Source organism: Malaclemys terrapin, chromosome 1, assembly GCF_027887155.1.
Source record: "Malaclemys terrapin pileata isolate rMalTer1 chromosome 1, rMalTer1.hap1, whole genome shotgun sequence".
Taxonomy (NCBI): Eukaryota; Metazoa; Chordata; order Testudines; family Emydidae; genus Malaclemys; species Malaclemys terrapin.
The window spans coordinates 293,427,187-293,449,323 of record NC_071505.1 but is presented as its reverse complement, the minus strand read 5'-3'; the positions used below and the strand labels follow the sequence as shown (position 1 = coordinate 293,449,323).

Below are 22,137 nucleotides of genomic sequence, written 5' to 3'. Positions count from 1 at the left end.
AATCCCCTCATTAAAAATTCCTTACAAATCACAATAGGCTGTGGTACAACTGAATGTTTCATTTTTAAATTCCATAGAATTCTGCATTTTGATGCCATGGGTTGCTGATGGCTAAACATTTGCACGTACAGGACCTCACCAATATCCAAAGCAAAATGAGAAGCAATGAAAGAATGGGACAATATTGGAATAATCATACTTCTGTTGTTATTTGCCTGCTACTGTTCCACATAACATGCAAGGTTAATGTCATAGAAAGAGATTAGAGAAATAAAATTATTTTACTAATTTTTCTCATTTGCGTAATTTGTGCATTCGAGAGCAATTTGTGGATAGTCATTTTGCATATTTTCAGAAATGCTCCTACAGACGGGGTAATCTCTGCCTAACTCACACTCTCATTTTGGGCCTTAATTAAAGAATGTAGTAGGAGAAAGCTAATAACTTTTGGTTTTGAGTTTGTTTTTGTTTATTTTGTAAAAACCATTAATTCAGTGTAAATTTAATAAATTCAAACTATAAATACATCCACATATCATGTTGCTACTGTAACATATATCCAACTAACATGCAAATTATTCCTTCTTTTTTTGTTTGATGGTCATTATAAACTTTCTCTGGGGTTGAAAAGGTCACTGCAATTGTTAAAAATAATTTACTATATTTTGTTATAAGATTAAAAAATCATTACACATAATTCACATTTCCTGAAAAAAAACTTTTCTGTGAAGACAGGTTCATTAAGCTGTTTTTTTCCTTTACAGACATTGATGGAAATGGTTTCATAAGCAGTTCTGAATTAACAGAGCTGTTCAAAGCAGCCAATCTGCCTCTGCCAGGATATAAAATCAGAGAAATCACTCAGAATTTGATGGCCACAGGAGATCAAAACAATGATGGCAAAATCAGCTTTGATGAATTTATTGCAGTGAGTAAAATGTTATTTTGGAGAATATCCTCTAAAAAGGGAATTCAGAAAAAAACAGTCTAACTTTCAAAACTAGAGCTGGTCTGGAATTGTTTGTCAACATGATTTTTAGTGGTAAATACAGTTTCCACAAACTGGGACAAAAACAAATGTCAAAGTATTGGAATTTCCTGCAGGATGGAAATTTCAGAATTTCACTTACCTCTGTTCAAAACTTAAACTTCTAAGGGCTTGTCTCCAAAATACAAAGATTGTAGATTTCTAATACTCTTTAACTTCCTATTAATTAGTTAAAATATAAAAAAATTAAAAGGTGCCAATTCTGCAAAGGCAGCCACAAGTGTGAACTCTTGCTTCTGTGCAGACTGCCCATTCAAGTAATTGTTATTATTTCAGATTATTTATTTATTCGATGCCCACATTGTTTTCAGCTCTGAAAAAAACATAGAGGACAGCATGGTCCCAAGAAACTTACAACCTAAAAGCTCATAGTTTTACTCTAGTTTTATAACTTGCAATTTTAAAATCACTCTATGTATTTTGAAAGGTTTTCCAGGGCCTGAAGAGTACAGATGTCGCTAAAACCTTTAGAAAAGCAATCAATAAAAAGGAGGGGATTTGTGCTATTGGTGGAACTTCAGAACAGTCCAGTGTTGGAACCCAACATTCTTATTCGGGTATGTAGAGTCATTTGATATAGGTAGTAACTGCAACTAAATGGTTCCTTGGAGATCATTTCGTAACTGTCTGTGTGAAAAGCCTTCGGGAATTGCAGTATCGGTAAGGGTGACTTAAAATAGGCATATTTTGGACAAACTGTAATAAAGCTGAGGAGAAGTAAGAGCAGTATTTTGGCCAAAAATGCAACCTCCCTTATTTTAAATAATAGTTCGGTTCCCAGGTAGAATAGATAAGTAACAGAAAAGGTGCCAAATCACTTTTAATAAGAACTGAGATTTTCATGTCAAGAGAATTGGTAAAAGTTTTAGGCTTCAAATTGATAGATCTGACCTTTTGCTTGCAGAAGAAGAAAAGTACGCCTTTGTGAACTGGGTTAACAAAGCCCTAGAGAATGATCCTGATTGCCAACACGTGCTCCCAATGAATCCAGACACTGATGACCTCTTCCAGGCGGTTGGTGATGGCATCGTGCTGTGGTAAATACCACCTATGTTTCCCTACACAGTTAGGCCTTGACCCTGTGAAAACTGATGCACGTGCTTACCTTGAAGTACACAAGCAGTTGCATTGCTTTTAGAGTTAGGCATGTGTGTAATTCTTGTAGGATCAGGGCCCTAGTGATTCTCTTTCTCACACATCTTTTCTCTTAGGAGATTATAAGCTTTTTTTAAACTATTGTTTATAATTGAAAAATAGATATTTTATATGTTAAAAGTGACTGTCTCTGTCCATTAGAATCAGGGGAGAAATAACGGAGCCAACAGGAGTGAGCCTGAGTAGAGAATGAGTAAAAACTGGGTAAGGACCTCAGAATATAGAACCCAGTGAGTTTTATATACTTATTTGCATAGCTGAAATGTCCTGCATTACACAACATGAGCCAAATCCCGAAGTTCTCACTCAGTCCTTACTCATATACAATTCTTATGTAGGATTAGTTGGAGATTTAGATTAATGAGGACTTCAGGACTTGGCACAATGGAAATTTTGCTTAAAATAAGAACAGAATAACTTAGTAAGGGCTTCAGGAGTTGGTTCCTCCTTTTCCATTAAATGATACTGAAACACAACCAACCTGCCTAAATGTGAAGGGCTCTGAGCAGCCCAAGGCTTTACAATTTACTATGAAAGAGCTATATTGTTAGATACAAGGGAAAATTCCATGTCAATCATGCCCAGTAAACACATGAATGTGTAGTTCTTTTTCTTCTGTATTAAACTATGTTTTGTAATAGTAATAAGAAACTTGAGACAGGGAATTTCTAGGGGGCTCCTATCTAGAGGCATGCAAAATATTTGTGATGCAAAAATTATGGTTTTCACATTTTATTGTGAACGTTAAATTCTGCTGAAGTCTGCCTATTTTTTGAGCAAAATTGAGGCCATTTTTGTACAGACTGATCCATTTTTGAGTGAACATGGCTTTGTGTCAAAAATGTGTGTAAATTTGAGGATTTGTTTGCAGTTGTGGACAATGAAAATAGCTTTTTTTTTTTTCCAAATTTTGCATAAAATCTTTGGTGGTAGAGGGTGAAAAGCAACATGAAACAGTGAATATTTTGACATGAATTTTCACAAAATGAACATTTTGAATTTCACACAGGTTTACTTTATTGCCCTTTTTGGCCACTATTCAATATATCTGCTTGTCACCTTCCCTGCCTCCACTGGTTAGGAAAAAGCTGTGCTAAATATTGCTGTACGTGTGTGTGTGTGTGTGTGTGTGTGTGTGTGTGTGTGTGTGTGTGTGTGTGTGTGTGTGTGTGTGTGTGTGTGTGAGAGAGAGTGTCTCTCTCTCTCTCTCTCTCTCTCTCTCTCTACAGTGTTCCTGGACTTTATAATGCACTAAGAAAGTTCTTGTGTCAATTCAGTCTCTGGATATCTGATCAACATGTCACACTCTGCACTGATTAGGTCTCAACTGGCGAATTGTGTCCAGTTCTGGTTGGCACATTTCAGGAAAGATGTGGACAAATTGGAGAAAGTCCAGAGAAGAGCAACAAAAATGATTAAAGGTCTTGAAAACATGAACTATGAAGGAAGACTGAAAAATTGGGTTTGTTTAGTCTGGAGAAGAGAAGACTGAGAGGAGACATAAAAGTTTTCAAGTACATAAAAATTGTTACAAGGAAGAAGGAGAAAAATTGTTCTCCTTAATCTCTGAGGATAGGACAAGAAGCAATGGGCTTAAATTGCAGCAAGGGAGGTATGGTTGGACATCAGGAAAAATGTCTAGCTGTCAGGATAGTTAAGCACTGGAATAAATTGCCCAGGAAGGTTGTGGAACCTCCATCATTGGAGATTTTTAAGAGCAGGTTGGATAAACACCTGTCAGGGATGGTCTAGATCAGTGGTTCCCAAACTTGTTCCGCTGCTTGTGCAGGGAAAGCCCCTAGAGGGCCGGGCTGGTTTGTGTACCTGCCATGTCCGCAGGTTCGGCCGATCGCGGTACCCACTGGCTGCAGTTCGCTGCTCTGTGCCAATGGGAGCTGCTGGAAGCGGCGCGGGCCATGAGTGCAGGGGACTGGGCTAGATGAGCTCTTCAGGTACCTTTCACTCCTATGATTCTATGATTTTATGATGAAGGTTCAAAATGACTTTGGTGTAGGCAAAGTGACATATTTCTCACTTGCGTTTATTCTTTAATTTACAGTAAAATGATCAACTTTTCAGTGCCAGATACAATTGATGAAAGAACAATCAACAAAAAGAAGCTCACTCCATTCACTATACAGGTACTGAAACAGCAAGTATAAATGCTGAGTCTCTGTTATGTAATTAGGTGTAATGCTATAAATTTCATGGCCCTGCACAATGCAGCCAGACACAGTTTGTGGCAAAGTAGGGTACTTGAGCTGCAATTCTGCAAAGATTTATATCCACGCTTAATTTTGAACTTGAGAATGATCCCATTGAAGTCAATGGGACTACTCATGTGCTTATAATTAAGCAAGGTATATTTAGGTCCCTAAGGAATACTAAAGATGAGATGAAGACAATGACAAATTTAAATATGGGTTAACCGCTAGAATACTAAATGCAGGGGTGGAAGTAACATTAAACACTTACTGGTACAGGGGACTGGAAGGGGCAGGGCCTTGGGAGGAAGGGGCGGGGCTGGGGTCAGCTTTCCCTAGCCAGCCCATCCGCGCTGCTTGGCTTGCATCGCCCCGGACTCTGGTGGCGATTTAATGCATCCGGGGCTCTGGCTGCTGCCGCGGTAGCAGCGGCGGTGGCCAGGAGACCCGGGCCCTTTTAAATCACTGGCCCTGGGGTAGGTGCCTCTTTTGCCCCCCCGTCATCAGCTGGGGGGGGTGGGGGGGCGCAAAAGGGGCAACGATGTTGAAGTGCTGCCACAGCAGCAATTTAAACAGGGTCCTTAAAGTGCTGCCGTGGCTGCGCTTTAATGTCGGCTGCGTACAGGCCGGTACTGGCGGCCACTTTTTACCGGTACACCGTACCGGCCTGTACCAGCCCACTTCCACCCCTGAGTAAATGACACCTGAGTACTGTGATTAAGTGACTTGCCCATGGTCACACAGGAATTCTGTGGCAGAGCCAGAAACGGAACCCACATCTCCTGAGTTCCAGTCCAGTGCCTTAATCAAAAGGTCATCCTTGCTCTAGAAAATACCACATATGTGAAAGATGGCTGAGTTAATGTTGTTGGGCCCTTAGCATTTGCATTTTCTTTTGTGATTTTTATCTGTTCAACCAGCGTGTTGGATTAATTTTGTAAAAAATACATTGCGTGCATGTGTGCACACCTTCATTTTTTAAAGATGAAATTCTGGAAAATAAAATTCTACCTGCCAAGATCTAAATTGAGGTTTATTCTATTTCCTTTACAATAATATGTAGAGATACATTGATACAGTATATATGTACCTCTGTACCAGGATATAAATAAATATCTAATAATATATGGAGATATTCTATCTCCTAGAACTGGAAGAGACCTTGAAAGGTCATTGAGTCCAGCCCCCTGCCTTCACTAGCAGGACCAAATACTGATTTTGCCCCAGATCCCTAAGTGGCCCCCTCAAGGATTAGGGCTCACAACCCTAGGTTTAGCAGGCCAATGTGCAAACCACTGAGCTATCCCTCCCCCCCTCTACTATATATGTACACATAACCCACTGTAGCCTTCAGTTACTCTGATTAAATGGAACATTAGCCAGGCTCAAGTAAGCTTAGAAGCCATTAAATTTGGTTTCTGTGCTGCAGTCCACATTTTTTCCAGTTTTAATCCTCTTGGTCTTATTGATGCAGCACAGATCAATCCCTGTCAGATTTAGACATGATTTAATCAATATAGCTTATGCTTTAACTTAACCCTTTTACAACTGTCAAATAAAGAGAGGGTGATTATTTTTCAATGCTATAAATTTTTCATTTTATGACAATTTACGCTTTGTGTCCCTGCGTATTTTCTACCTAATCGAATGTACCTCTCACACTCACGGTGGTGAAATCCATGTGATAAACTGCAGAGCCAGGAAACAAATGGCATTTGTCATGCACCTTTGCCTGCCTCACCTGCCCTCTGCCCACTAGTCCATCTCCCCAGGGGCTTATTCGAACAACCCAAGCCTTTGAGCAGATTCAAACTGCCCTTTTGAAAAAAGAAAAGGAAAAAAAAAAGCCACCTGCCCGAAATGTTTCTTCTTTCCATCCCACCACCTTGATATATTGAAGCTCCTTCTTTCCACCCCACACTCCTCAAAATATGGATTTTCTCTCTCATCCCATATTCCAGCAGTGTAAACACCAGAATGAGCAATATCCAGACAAGGACAAGTGAGGGACTTAAGGTCCAATGTCTTGTAACACTTCAGGACAAGAAATGGAAGCTTTTTAATTTTGCAAAGGAGAGGTTCCCTGTGCTGCAGAAGGGCACAGGACTTGCTTTTACTCCTGGGAGTTCTAAGCTATCACACCCTAGGCCCTGATCTGAAAAGGGTTATACCTAATTTTGCTCACTATATTTCCACTGAGTTCCTCACCCCCTCTTTAGTTCTCCTTCTCCCTCCCCTCCACTATTTACTTATTGCATAATAAGAAACCTCTTTCTCTCTCTCTCTCTCTCTTCAGGAAAATTTGAACCTTGCTTTGAACTCTGCCTCAGCCATCGGGTGCCATGTTGTTAACATTGGGGCTGAAGACTTAAAAGAAGGGAAACCTTACCTGGTCTTGGGCCTCTTATGGCAAGTTATCAAAATTGGCTTGTTTGCCGACATTGAGCTCAGCAGAAATGAAGGTACATGCGGTACACTCTCTCAAACCAGTGCTCTCATCTTTAGAAGTGTTATTTCAATGAGTCCTGTGGACTCTTAGGGCTTGTCTCCACTTACTGGAGGAATTGACGCACGGTGATCGATCCACTGGGGGTTGATTTAGTGGGTCTAGTGAAGACCCGCTAAATTGACCGCCGATCACTCTCCCGTCGACGCCGGTACACCACCGGAACGAGAAGCATAAGGTAAGTCAACGGGAGAGTTTCTCCCATGGATCCAGCGCAGTGTAGACACTGCAATAACTCAACCTAAGGTATGTTGACTCCAGCTACATTATTCATGTAGCTGGAATTGTGTAACTTTGGTCGACTTAGCCCCATTGTGTAGACCTGCCCTTAGTCAAGTCTTCATTGCCTCTCTTCTTCACTACTCTGATTCACCCAGTTCTAGTCTCCATAAGCCCAGAGGCCCCAAACTTTCAGTCCAACCAAAATGTGTATCCTTGTCTCCTTACCTACACCTGGGATCAGGAGCACATCATGCTACAGTCAGGAAGCCCTGCTGGTTTCCTGTTCTTCATAGAATCCAGTGCCAAATCTCCCTTCTCTTAAAAATGACACACGCACACTGCTCTCCAACCATATATTTTCCTGCTGCTTCTTTCCCTTCTCCCCTGGATTTGATACCCAGTCACCAGCACTTCTTATAACCTGTACCATCACCGCCTCTGCCGTCTCCCCTGAACATATTGCTTGGCTTCTTCATTCTCCCCTCCACACTGCTGTCCTGCTGAGTGCTGGGAGACCCACTGGTATCTCCAGTTGCAGAGAATGGCTCCATTTTCCTCTCTTCCACTTATTATATAGTGATGGTATCTAGAAGAGACAGCAAAGCTCACTCTTCTTCCTTGTTCCCAGCTGTTTTTAAAGGCCTCCAGGCTCTCCTTGCAATGAAGAACCTGGCCACTTGTAGAAACAGCTGGAAACAAAGGAGGGAGCCAGCCCCAGGTGACCAGCCAGCTCTGTAAATCACCAACCATTGCTCCAGAGACTACCAGTGATCCATAAACCACAGCCGGGAATTTCTGGAATATTCATACCTTACTTTCTAAACTGCCTTGCTCTCCATACTGATGCTCTTCATTCTTCCTGAAACTTAGCCTTTGTACCCTGCTTCACCGCTGCCCGGCAACATCTGTAGATGTTACATGCATGAGACAATACACTGTAAGCTACAGATGTTACTTTTCTTTGCATGTTTAGTGTGCAAAAAGCTGGAAAGCATTCTGTGTCACTTGTGAATGAACAATGCTCTAATACATTGTGTTGTATTTTTTGTCTATGTAAAATGTAGCTCCTTAACATAAAATGAAAACCAAACACATTTGAGAATGTATGGCGTGTGAAATAGAAAAACAAAATTAAAAAGCCAAAATGTAAATCTGCCAGTAGAATAACATTTTTTATTTGAGCACGGAAGGAGGAAGTGGGGTTTACAATTCTGTGATGCTACAGTTATACAACACACTGCCCAGAACAGAGCAAAATGGCTGTAACATCTGTAACAACCAATTAATTCCTTAATAATAAAATAACTGTAGGCTCAAGGGACAGCTTTCGCTTTACTTGAGCCTCTCAAATCTATAAACACACTGATCTCCCCCATTTTCTTCGGTGGGAGAAGGATCAGGCCCTTGCTCTGTGAAGGAAGTTAAGAAGGATAAATTAAGAGCACAAATATTCCTGTGCATGGTGTTTATTTTTCTTTCAATTTTGTGCTTGCCCAGCTCTGATTGCCCTTCTGCGGGAAGGAGAGAGTCTAGAGGATCTGATGAAATTATCCCCAGAGGAACTGCTGCTGAGGTGGGCTAACTATCACCTGGAGAACGCTGGATGCAACAAAATCAATAACTTCAGCACAGACATCAAGGTATGAGAAACACTGATCAGCTACAGCAAAAATAACAACCCCAAGCTTCAGCTTTCTCCTCTGGACTGAGCTTGTTCACCTGGAGGTGATGGCTTAGACCACAATCCTGAAAGCACGTATGTGTGCGCTTAACTTTAAGCTTGTAAATAGTCCCGTTCAATTCAATACGACTACTCACTTGATTAAAGTTAACCATGTGGGTAGAGTGTTTCCAGGGTTAGGGCTTTAGGGTATGTCTACACTGCAGCTGGAGGCGAACCTCCCAGTCTGGGGTAGACAGAGTTGTGTTGGCAGCGCTTGCATTAGCATGCGAAAAATAGCAGTCTGGATATTGCAACACAGACCGAGGCTTGGGCTAGCCACCCAATAACAAATAAGAGTAGGAAGAAAATATGAAAGATTTTGAGCCCAATTCTGCAGTCACCTCATGCATAAAATTTCCACTGAACTCAATAGATTTTTTTTTTTAACTCAATAGATATTTTTCCTGGAGAAGGGCTGTGGGACCCTCACCCTTACATAGGCAGGCTGGAGAGTTATCTAATGTAGCTAATTAAATCTAAACTATGATTTATGTCACATCAGTATTGGAAAATATAAAGTAAACATTGACTTCAACAGGGCCAGGATTTCAGCCTATGTAACTATTTACTACTTCTAATTAGCTTTGCCTCTTTTATAAATACATATGTTATAAAATGAATGTATGCTTACAAGGAAGCATTTGGGTAGAAATCTGGAAACTTCAGTGGAATTACTTGTGCAATGAAGACAAATCTCAGCAGTAAAGGTTTGCAGGATATCACCTGGAGCCTTTTTCCATGTATCTAAATAGTAACAATTTCTTGGTCTTTTTTTCTTTTTTAAATCTGAATCTTTATTTGAAGGGCTGTATTTATGTTTAAGATGATTTCTGACGTGAGATTAATTTTTTGTACACATGGAACCAACACTATGCCTTATAAAGATGAAAGTAAACAGCATGTGAAATCTTTGTCTTGTTCTAGCCTTCTCCTGAAAAAATGCTTGTTAACTTGTCAGCTTTAATGTCTGACCTTGAAAACTTTACTTTGTACTTTGTGACAATTTCAACATTTCTTTAAACTCTGCTTTAAACTTCTGCTTCCTCCTTCTGTCTGTTCTTTTACTAAACCTTTAGCTGACTGACTTCTACAGCCTTATAAAGGTATATTTTTCATATCTCTAATTTAATATGTTCATATTAAATCAATTCTATCCTTTTTTCCTAAATGCAACATGCACTATTGTGTCTAATGCTTCCAGCTTTTCCATATTTAACGTTTTAATTACTTTATAAAACAAACAGATATGCAAACCAGAAGGCATACAATGGAAACTGTTAAATGCTTTCAGCTTGATTAATTTAATTATGTTGTCAAATGGTTGATGTAATAAAAACAAAGCATGCTTGCTCATTGTTCATCGGAAGTACTGGCATGCAAAACCTGGCTTTAGATGTGACTTTTCCCCCCTTTGATTTCTTGGTCTGTTGCAGGACTCCAAAGCTTATTATCATTTGCTGGACCAAGTTGCCCCAAAGGGAAATGAAGAAGGTATTCCAGCTATTGCTATTGACATGACAGGATTAAGGGTAAGATGATACACACTTATACACTAACATTCCTAGAACCTAGGATGCGCTGTAATACCTAAACAAGCAAACTAGATTTACCATTGGAGTGTAATCCTGCATTCAAAAACCAAAAATGCAGAATTAAATTGATATGTTTTAGGTTAGATTGTACTAATGATAACAAACTATCTTCCAGCATGAGTTATCACAGAAGCTTTAAAAGCCAATGAACCAGCTAGACACATTAGCACGACTTTGCCAATATATGTTTACGGACATTTTTCTGGGTTATTTCTCAAGCTTATCCTTTGTGTTAAGATTTATCTTAAACATTCATTTTAATGTCGCATGGTTTAGCACATTGATTTTAGTTAAAAGCAATTTGCAGATATTGACGTGATTTGTAATGTGGAAAAGGAAAATGTTATGGATTTAAACAAGAATGTGTTGTAGTTTTTACAGCATCAGTATGAAAAGAGACAGCACGTTCATGTGTATTATGAGTGTGATATTTCAGTGCTATTGGATGTCAACATATTTTCATGTTTTTGCTGACTGACGCGTTTGATATCTCTTAGGAGAAGGATGACATCCAGAGGGCAGAGTGCATGTTGCAGCAAGCAGAGAGATTGGGCTGCCGACAGTTTGTTACTGCTACAGATGTAGTCCGTGGCAACCCCAAGTTAAACTTGGCTTTCATTGCCAACCTTTTTAACAGATATCCTGCCCTCCAAAAACCAGAGAACCAGGACATTGACTGGAGTTCTATTGAAGGTAAGGAAAATACAAATAAGAATTGGCATCCAACTGAGGCCTCTGACTTTTAACATGTAACTGAGACCTGGTTGGGTAATTCAGCTGTTAGCTCAACTTTCTCCTGCCATGTACTTACTGGAACATTAGCCAAGGCAGGTTTGAGGATGGGATATTGCTGTGTGTTACTTGCATGTGGCTTCCGATATAGTTGGCTCCCTTCACTGTAGGTGTATTTGTTTGAATGCACTGTGGCTTTATGCCTCCTTGGTTTGTCTAGACTAGAATTCATGGTCCTGTTTAAATTAGAGTTAATTGACTAGGGAGGTTGTGGAATCTCCATCATTGGAGATTTCTAAGAGCAGGGTTAGACAAACACCTGTCAAGGATGGTCTAGATAATACTTAGTCCTGCCATGAGTGCAGGGGACTGGACTAGATGACCACTTGAGGTCCCTTCCAGTCCTACAATTCTATGACTCCACAAATGGTTGTTCCAGTTTTGTGTCCTGGAACAAACATTTATGGGATGTCTGAACTAGCATTTACAATTGTATTTGTCAATTAACTTGATTTAACTAACAAACAGTTAAGTTAAAACAAGAGCAAAAACTCTAGTCTAGACAAATCTCTTATGGAGTTATGAGAAAGGCACAGTTTGCTTTGTTGCACATCAGATCTCCTTTCTGAGCAAAGTGAGTTCTTGTCTTCTGTGGCACTAGAGCCACCTAAGCTTATTGACTTGAATGACTTCAATATCTGTGTGGCTTACAGTTATTGTGAGCTGACCTTAGTTCTTTTATCCAATATGACAACTTGGAAATGTCCATTATAAACTTATTTCCTTTGTATGTAAACCTCCTAAAAATTTTTGTTTGGACTGAAACTTCCTGCTTGGTCTCAGCCCAAAGTTGAATTTTTCTGGGAGGAGGTTCTGCTTGGAGATGTTTAAGTTAAATGAGCAGAAAAAAAGTATAATTTTCCCTCTTTGCTAATATTTTAGAGACTTTTTCTGTGCACAAATAACTCACAAACATCTGAATGCAAAACTTTAAACTTTGCATCAATCAGCAACAGTCACTGATAGCTTTTTGAAGAATTCTAAAATATAGGTAAATTATAATCAATGAAAAGCAGGCTTTTGCACATGCTCAGTGTGACACTTCTATTAAATATTGTTGTGTAGCTGACAACAACAACAACTAAGGAGTTCTTTAAATGCAATTTCACCAGTCTGCAGGTGCAGCACAGTTTTGCAAAGTGCTGATCTTTCTAGCCCAATGCAGCAAAAAACCTAAATTGTGTGCTCAAAACTAAGCATAAGCATATGGAATTTCTTCACACACTGCACAGTCAACCTGTGGAACTCTTTGCCAGAGGATGCTGTGAAGGCCAAGACTATAACAGGGTTCAAAAAAGAACTAGATAAGTTCATGGAAGATAGGTCCAACAATGGCTATTAGCCAGGATGGGCAGGGATGCAAAACCATGCTCTGAAGTGTCCCTAACCTCTGTTTGCCAGAAGATGGGAATGGGCAACATGGGATGGATCACTTGATGATTACCTGTTCTGTTCATTCCCTCTGGGGCACCTAGCATTGGCCACTGTCGGAAGACAGGACACTGAGCTAGATGGACCATTGGTCTGACCCAGTATGGCCGTTCTTATGTTCTTATATGTTCTTATGAGTAGTCCTATTGAAGTCAATGAGATTTTTGTGTGTGCTTAAAGTTAAGTAAGTGCGTTGCTGGATTGAGGAAGAATGCTCAGCTCCATACAAGATCAATCTCTTATGTGGTGTGACTGCAGACGGCAACTCATCATAAATCTGTATTTTCAATTGCTTCTAACTTTCTCACAAAGCTCAGGCTGAAATGTCTCATGATTCGACACAGACTAAAGTTGAATTTCTTAAGTAACTTTGAGAACAATCTGCTCAAATATGACAGTGCATATAGTATGTACAGAACATTACCTACTGTTCTATACTCTTGTATTTCACTGCCTGTTGATATCTCATTCTACATGTCATTTTAGCATATAGTAAAATCTGCATTTATATTTTCCTTGTTGTAAAAAGTTTATTTCACTGAAGTGTTGTCTTGAGGATCTGTTGATTGATATTCTGTTATTTTAGGTGAAACAAGGGAAGAGAGGACATTTAGGAATTGGATGAACTCCTTGGGTGTTAGTCCCCGTGTCAATCATTTATATAGGTAAGGAAAGTTATCCTTCCTTTAGATGACTAATGTGATCTACATCTTAAGAAAAAAATATTTCTAGAAAACATGAACACATTGCTAGTCCTTATGAAAACAGATGCCTCTGTTTCATTCTTTAGGAAAATGTGATTCGTTCTACTAATGCTTAAATTAGAATCATAGAATATCAGGGTTGGAAGGGACCTCAGGAGATCATCTAGTCCAACCCCCTGCTCAAAGCAGGACCAATCCCAACTAAATCAACTGGATTCCTTGCTCACATTGTAAGTCACAATATGTTTCCATTGTTTCAGTGACCTGTCAGATGCCATGGTTATCTTCCAGCTTTATGAAAAGATTAAAGTGCCGGTAGACTGGAGCAGAGTGAACAAACCACCATACCCTAAGCTGGGTGGTAACATGAAGAAGGTAAAACAAATTGGCATGGTTCTTATGAGGTTATTTATTCCATTTCATCTACACTACTGCTTAAGTCGATGTAAGTTACATCGCTCAGGGGGAGGGGGGGTGAAAAAAACTTACATCAACCTAACTCTTCTGCCTCTCAGGGAGAGCAATCTCCCATTGACTTATCACGTCTTCACCAGACCCACTAAATTGACGCCACTGCATTGATTGCAGTGGCGCTGATTTAGCGGGCCAGTGTAGACAATCCCATAAAGAGCAATAGACCCATACATAGCCCCATTCATTACAGATTGACTATGCACATGTTTGAAAATGGAACTGAGTCCTTAATCAACAAATTACAAAGTGTAAAGTCTGATTTGCCTTTGTTACTGTGGATTACATTTTCAAAGAATTGTCAATCTGGCCTCCTTTTGTGTGTATGTAATTTTGCACCTGCAGACACTTGCATCTGTATTCTTTCGAGTGCAAACAATAGCATGTAGCATCTGCATGTGACAGATGATTGTGCTTAAAAATGTCTGTGTAGGGACTTGCATGTGCCAGCAGATATTGTTCTCAAGTCATAAGTAGATCCAACCAAATTATATTTTTATAGTCTAATCAGTGTCTACTTTCCATGAGTTTCCTAATAAATTCAACAATGTTTCACAAGCTGGATGGATGGTCAAACATTATTTGTGATATCAAGAAACTTGACATTTTTCTATCAATCTTTAAAAATGTATTAGTGAATAATTTTTCCCACTATCCAATTCGCTCTAATCACAAGTCCCGATATATGTCCATGATGAGTCATGTGACACCCACATTAATTCCAGCCCTACAGATCACCTCCACCACATGAAAGAAATAAGCAGATTTTAAACATTCCTGACACAGATACCTGACAAGCTGGCTAAGAGTTCCCCTCTGAATCTCCACTAACTACCCAGCTTTCTCCCAGCTCTACCACAGTGAGGAATTTTGGTCCGGAACATTCCCATACTATTTGTGAGTGAAGCAGCACAAGATGACTAAAGGACCGAAAACATTAATACTTAGGGACTGAAAACCTCAGTTATTGTCCCACACAATCACTCTGCGCTGCTGGAGGTGGGCATGATTGCACAATGCTGTACACTGTGTCTCCATATTTCCTGGTCTGTGTGATGGCATTTAGGCTTTGATGATATACAATAGCATTTCTATGTTAGATTTGTCTAAGCTGCCTATCCTCATAGAATCTAAGGGCCAGATCCTAAAACAGACAAACCTCTGTACCCACATTGACCCCATTGGATGGAGCTGCTGCCTGGATCCATTGGCAGGATCTGGCCTAAGTTCCCTGTAACAATTAAAGATAGCATGAATGCCCTGAACAGCAACTGTTTCACATTTACGAAGCACACTAACTGACTCTGTCATTAACAGCTTGAAAACTGCAACTACGCAGTGGATCTGGGAAAGAATCAAGCCAAGTTTTCCCTCGTTGGAATTGCTGGGCAGGATCTCAATGAAGGAAATCGCACACTAACCCTGGCCTTAATCTGGCAGTTAATGAGAAGGTACGCTAGTTGAACATATACATACTGCTGTTCTGGTATGGAGAGATTCCATGGAAATGGGGTGCCAGCACTCACCACTGCACAGGAGGATCAATACCATTATTATTATTCCTATTGTCTGTATTGCACCATAAGTGTTCCTGGCCCTCCACAGACCATAATTAAAAGGCAGGTCTTTGCACCAAGAAAGGAGAGAGAGAAAACATTGGAAGGTCAAGGGCTGAAACAGTGGTTAGAAGTCCTGATCTTTGCTTTCTGTTATGGAAACACCTTGTTAGATCCTTTAGGGATGTCATGGATTTTCCATCCCTTACAGTCTGTAAGTCAAGACTGGGTGTTTTTCTGAAAGCTAGGCTCTAGCTCAAACTGAAGTGTTTGGCTTGAATCTCAGGGTGAGGTTCTACGGCCCATGTTATGTAGCAAGTCAGACTAGATGATCACAATGGTCCTTTCTGGCCCTAAAATCGACACATCTATTATTATTTGTAGATACTGTGGGCCTGAGTCTCCTTTGCACCACTCAAGCCATATAAAAGGGCCTCCTTAGCACATGGGAGTAAATGTAATTTGTATCTATTCTGAAGCCCCTTGATGCTGCCAGAGCAGTGTTAAGGGGCCATACTGTAAATGAGAATCAGCCCTGTACTTTGTATAAGTTAACATACCATGAGGGAACAGAATCAGGTGTGAGTGAAGACTGCAGCATTTGGCCCTTGTCAGGTTTCACAGATACACTATGCTACAATGCCAAGCTTTTTATAAAGCATGAAGTAGTAGACAGCATTTTGTCCTCTGTGTTAAGGTACACTCTGAGTATCCTGGAAGATATTGGTGGTGGACAGAAGGTCAATGACGACCTCATTGTCAACTGGGTAAATGAAACACTGACTGAAGCTGGAAAAAGTTCAGTCATCAGTAGTTTCAAGGTACAGTATTTCATGATAAGTCTCTGTTTTGGGACCCCAGGTGGGTACATGTGTGTACTGTTGTTTATTTTTCACTGCATTTTCAAGGGATGTTCAGATCTGGGGGTTTGGTTCAGGCTCATCGCTAAAGCTTTTTTAAAAATTACTGCATTTATGAGATTCAAAACCTGAAGCTTTATACCGTGCTTGGATCCATCCCAAAGGGACCTTTATGCTAAGTGAGGTGATAATGAGAGTTTTAATCTCTGCCAGTCATGGTCAGCCTCACACAGCTGGAAAGTCACTTCATCAGTGAATGGGGTTGTAGTGAGCCAGTGAATTGCACAGTAATGTCTTGTATAGCGCAGTTGTAGCCATATCGGTGCCAGGATATTACAGAGACAAGGTGGGTGAGGTAACATCTTTTACCGGACCAACTTCTCTTGGGGAAGGAGAAGAGCTTTCGAGCCATACAGAGCTCTTCTTCAGGTCTGGGAGAGGAGTCTGGTGAGGCTGGGAGTTCCTTTCCCAGACCTGAAGAAGAGCTCTGTGTGGCTCGAAAGTTTGACTCTCTCACCAGCAGAAGTTGGTCCAATAAAAGATGTTTCCTCACCCACCTTGTCTCACACAATGCCTTGGCATTCTGTGGTCATAGTTGTTCATGGCGTTCAATTTTTGTGACACAAAATCATTGCCTGTAGATCAGGGGCAATGGATTCTTCCTAAAAGTGTGTGTGTGTGTGAGGGGGGAGAACAAAGCCCCGCCCCCTCCGTGGCCCCACCCCTCCTTTTCCCTCTGAGCCCCCGGTCCTCCAGCCAAGCCAAAAGCTGTAGCTGAGTCAGGAAGCCCTGGACCCTCCACCTGCCCAAGGTGGGGGGGCCTAAGAGCAACCCTCAGCCCATGTTCCTGCCCCCCGGGCCCTCTGCCCAGGACAGGTGGCGGTTCCGCAGCTCCCCACAGCTGCCTGCGTGGCTCTTATCCCGATCCAGCTCCAGCTTACAGCCTGGCCTGTGGGTGGGGCCTTGGGGGCTGAAGAACTGCAGCCAGGCCATGGTAAGAGCCACCGGGGCAGCTGTGGGGAGCTGCAGACCTTCCATCTGCCCTGCGCGGACATGGGCTGGGGGCTGCTCTCGGGTCGCCCAATCCCAGGCAGGTGGAGGGTCCCTGGCTCCCCCCACAGCTGCCCGGACTCTCTGGGCCACTCTTACCCAGGTCAGGCTCCAGCTTCTGGCTGGCTGGGGGCGGGGTCTCAGGGAGAAGAAGAATGGCAGAGGGCTTGCCTCCCCGTTCTGGCACCCCTGCTATAGATATAATAACATTGTGACACATATATTGCAATGCAGCAGCAAGATAACCATGCCAGGGTTATTGTGTGGCCATTGCAGCACCTTTTGACTCCATGTCACCTTTCTCTTCTTCTGCCCACCTCCTGGCTGGTGGAGGGACAAGGTGGAATCCTGGTGACTCATTCCATGTCTCAGCACCCACTGTGCTGCTTGTTGCAAAGTTCTAAATAGTATGTCATTTGAATGACCCATCCACTGTCCTCGAGCCATGATTATGGCTTTGTAGGACATCTGTCAATCTGTGTTTATATCCAACTGTATTTTCCCTCTGTGCAGGACAGCAAAATCAGCACAAGCATGCCAGTCCTGGATCTCATTGATGCCATTCAGCCAGGTTCCATCAAATACGACCTTCTGAAAACAGAGGACTTGAATGAGGAAGAGAAACTTAATAATGCTAAGTATGTGCATGCCATGGGACACTAGGGTTACATTACACTGTTTGTTCTTTTTGAAAAAAAAAAAAAAATCACACTGGGTGCTTTTAATGTATTTCATCTCCCCCTCCCAACTGTTCTGTTCCTTTCACTGCTTCCTGCACTTGTCTTTCTTCACATGGCCCCTTTCTCTCCCTCTCCTCATGCTCATGTTTCCCTGTTACCTACTTCTCTTCTCCTTCACGTGCGTCCTGGCTGTTTAGTTCCTTTCTCCTCTGCTGCCCTCAACATATTGCCCCAGCCCTTTCTCACTCTGGTGGCTGGCAGCTCCAGTCCCACTGGCGAATCCAGGCCGTGAGGGCAGCTCCAGTTTGCTATCCCCCTCCTCTGTAGCAGCACCCCGGTAAAGGCAGCTAGGTTGGCTCTTCTTTCTTGCTTCCAGCTGATTTGTAGGTTTATATTCTTTGTGGTGAAGTGCCTACACACTAGTAGAAGTGACTGGAAAGACAGGTGAGAGCCAGCACCATCTGACCAGCCTCTTCTCTGCAGGTCACCAGAGCTCCTATGGGCCTCAGGATGGGAACTGCTATATTACAGGAGTGGACTTAATCACAGGCTAGGTCTATACTACCCGCCTGATCGGCAGGTAGAAATCGACCTCTCGGGGCCGTTGGGACGCGACAATCGATCCCCGAATCGGCGCTCTTACTCCACCAGCGGAGGTGGTAGTAAGCGCCGCCGACAGAAAGCCGCAGAAGTCGATTTTGCCGCCGTCCTCACAACGGGGTAAGTCGGCTGCGATACGTCGAATTCAGCTACGCTATTCACGTAGCTGAATTTGCGTATCTTAAATCGACTCCCCCCTGTAGTGTAGATGTACCCACAGATATATTTCCATTTTAAAACAAAATACCTGAAATTCAGCACTTCCTTTCCTGATCTGTCAAGTCTCTTCACCAAAGGAAAACTCCAGCTGGCAATAAAGGACCTATGCAGCCTCACTGAAGTCAAAGTGATTGCAGCAGGCATAAATCAGGGAAGGGACTGGCTGAGAATTTTTCTCTTTATGTAGCATTAATAAACTTTACTTATTTAAAACAGGAACCAAAAAGTATTCTAGGAATATCACCCTCACCTCTGACTCCTTCCTCTCACAATAGATGTGTGCTTTGCTATCTCCTGTCCTTTAACCTCACCTATAACTACTGCCCAATGGATTCACTTCTTCCCTAGTGTTTGGAGGCACTCAGATATGATAGTGATGGGGGGGCCATAATAGTCCGTAGATAGAGAGAAGCTTATTGAATACCCTGTCTTCAATTGTTGCCTCACGTACCTCTAACTCCATCTTCAGTCCTTTCTGGTTTGGCTTCCAGCCTCTCTGCTCCACTGAAACTGCTCATACCTCGGTCTTATGCCAAATCTCAGGGTCCCAAGGCCATTCTCATCTTCTTTGACCTGTCCTGCTGCTTTTGACACTGCAGATCATTCTCTCCTGCTTCCCAGCTTATCCTCCCTTGACTTTTCCAACACTTGTTCTCCCTGGCCATTCTTTTTGCATTTCTTCTGGTGTATCATCTTCCTCCCTTCTGCTACAGCCCATGTGAGTCCCACAGGTCTCTGTTCCCTCCTCTTCTTACTCTACCTTCTATATCTGGGTGAACTCATCAACTCATAACACTTTACTACTATCCATATGCCAACACCTCACAAATCTACCTTTCTACTTCTGGTCTGTCTCCATCCGTCTAATCTTGAATCTTGGCTTCACTCTCCAACATCTGGATCTGGACATCTTGCCACCACCTTAAATTTAATTATCAGAGGGGTAGCCGTGTTAGTCTGGATCTGTAAAAAGTGACAACAAGTCCTGTGGCACCTTATAGACTAACAGATGTATTGGAACATAAGCTTTCGTGGGTGAATACCCACTTCGTCAGATGCATGCTTATGCTTCAATATGTCTGTTAGTCTATAAGGTGCCACAGGACTCTTTGTTGCTTAAATTTAATATAGTTCAAACCAAACTCATGATCTTTCATCTGAAACCTTGTGCACTCCCCCATTCTCTGTCACTGTTGAACTCACCTCCAATCTACTGTTTATCTGTATGAAGCACAAGAAGTTGTTAAACAAATTGATTACTAAGGTTGCTTCTTACATTTCTTTTAATTTTTCCCCCCAATGTAGATATGCCATCTCCATGGCAAGAAAAATTGGAGCAAGAGTCTATGCCCTTCCAGAAGACCTGGTTGAAGTAAAACCCAAAATGGTCATGACTGTGTTTGCTTGCCTTATGGGAAAAGGAATGAAGAAAGTTTAAGCCATAAAAGACTGATATTCATGACTGGTATATGCCCCCTGACTCCCTCAGACCGGACGTTCCTCAGACTCAGATATCAAGGAAATATGCTGTCTTGGTACTTTCCAAAGCATGAATGCTAGACAAGGTTCCAAATCATACAAAAGATGACATGCATATCCAGCAAAACAATCTACCATGTTCTGTATGGAACAGCAATGTGCTTGATTTCTTTGCCACATTATCCCCTTTGCTAGATGTAGCCTTTTCTGCTTCCTGAATATGTTTCAAACAACACGAGCTTTACATGTGCTGATATTAATGGCTGTCCAGGTCATTGTCTGGAGATCACCTGGCATATTTGTTTTGGGAGCAGGATTAGGTTATACACCTTTTTCAGGATTGTGAAATGTTACATTAACTCTCTTATAGGTGTTCATGCTTGTAACATTTACGCTATGCTTTCCTTCAGCTTGTACCTGGAACTACAAAAGAGATTTCCTTAAGCCAATGCAGGTACTGCATAGTGTCCTTATCAGTGTTTATTTTTCAGTGATAGTAAAATCCACTCTGTTGGGAAACTCTTGTGGCAACAAAAGTGCTAATTAAGGACCTTATTGTGGCACCCTTATTCAGACTAAGTAGTACTTTACACCACGAGTAGTCCCAGTGCTATCAGTGGCATTACTTGCAGAATATGACATTAATCATTGAATAAAAGTCTGGCCCTCAGAGCATCCTAATTCTGTGAGACCTTCACAGCCCATGTTGTGCAAGATGATCATTCATTTTTATTTCATGACATGCTTTAAAACACAGCAAGAACATCCTTAAAATGAAATCTGTGCTAAAGAACTTAAGGAGAGGTCTACTCACATAGTAGCAACAATACAGCTGGGACCAGAGTGAAGTGAACATAAGGCCACATAGTGACAGATTTATTTATCAAACAATAATTCAGCCCTGCTAACAACTTTGAACAGGCTTGCAGACAATACAAGGTATGCTACTGAACACACAAGGGGCCAGAGCCCTGATTAAGTAAGGCAATTCAGCATGTACTTATCTTAATTAGGCACATGCTTAAGTGCTTTACGGAATTGGGGCCCATTTCCTCAACTGGGGTAAAAAAGCATAGCTCACATTGACTTCAACATAGCTCTGTCAGTTTACTCTAGCTGAGGCTCTAGCCCTATCTGTTTAGAATAAATGAAATACATTGCACTGAATCTATTCTTTGGCATGTGGTATTCATTGTTATGCTCATTAAGTGCATTCTACTGTAGTTCAAATGCAAAAGAAGTGAGTTTTGCCTTAATGCACATTCTTTCCCCCTGCGAAATTGCCTTAATGAAGAATAAATATACAATGATGAGAAAAGCCTCTCTAAATAAAACATTCTATAAGTCAAAATTTAAGACTTTTCCTTTCAGTGATATATGTGCTAATGATGTGATAAGTACTGTATGCTTGTACAACTGACACATACAGATTTTAAAACAAACTCATGGGACTCAATATATGTAGACTTGTATGCTGGACTTGTACATTATATAATCCACCACTCCGTATCACCGCACTTTATGGACACTAGCCATCACCATTAACTTTACTGCTTTATTTGTTTTGTAATGGAAATATTCTGTTGGGTGTACAATATTGATTAGAAAGGCCAGATTCTGCCACCCATATTCATCTTGAGTAGTAACTTGCTCCTGACCAGATTCTGCTCCCTTACTTGTATTGAGTAATACCTTACTCTCTGAGTGGTCCCAGTGACTTCAGTGAGACGGTTTGCATGGAAAGGCATGGAGTGAGGACAGCAGAATCTGGCCCTTTGTGTTTAGTTCTTTTGATTGAAAAGGGAATGCTGATGGAATCAAGTGCAACTTGATGTGAGTAAGGGT

General features: G+C 41.5%; 1 protein-coding gene across 1 annotated transcript in view; it reads left to right on the top strand.

Moving 5' to 3' along the window:
- The window catches only part of LCP1 (lymphocyte cytosolic protein 1), a 34,104-nt gene extending 12,461 nt beyond the window's left edge, over positions 1-21,643 (top strand). Inside the window, exons 3-16 of the mRNA XM_054014507.1 lie at positions 765-928; positions 1,476-1,605; positions 1,953-2,085; positions 4,263-4,344; positions 6,704-6,869; positions 8,633-8,775; positions 10,292-10,387; positions 10,948-11,143; positions 13,260-13,338; positions 13,638-13,752; positions 15,166-15,299; positions 16,102-16,225; positions 17,828-17,952; positions 20,119-21,643. Coding sequence (XP_053870482.1) covers positions 765-928; positions 1,476-1,605; positions 1,953-2,085; positions 4,263-4,344; positions 6,704-6,869; positions 8,633-8,775; positions 10,292-10,387; positions 10,948-11,143; positions 13,260-13,338; positions 13,638-13,752; positions 15,166-15,299; positions 16,102-16,225; positions 17,828-17,952; positions 20,119-20,251 — 1,820 coding nt within the window. The 3' untranslated portion in view covers positions 20,252-21,643. The remainder of the gene's footprint in view (positions 1-764; positions 929-1,475; positions 1,606-1,952; positions 2,086-4,262; positions 4,345-6,703; positions 6,870-8,632; positions 8,776-10,291; positions 10,388-10,947; positions 11,144-13,259; positions 13,339-13,637; positions 13,753-15,165; positions 15,300-16,101; positions 16,226-17,827; positions 17,953-20,118) is intronic.
- The last annotated feature ends 494 nt before the right edge of the window (positions 21,644-22,137 follow it).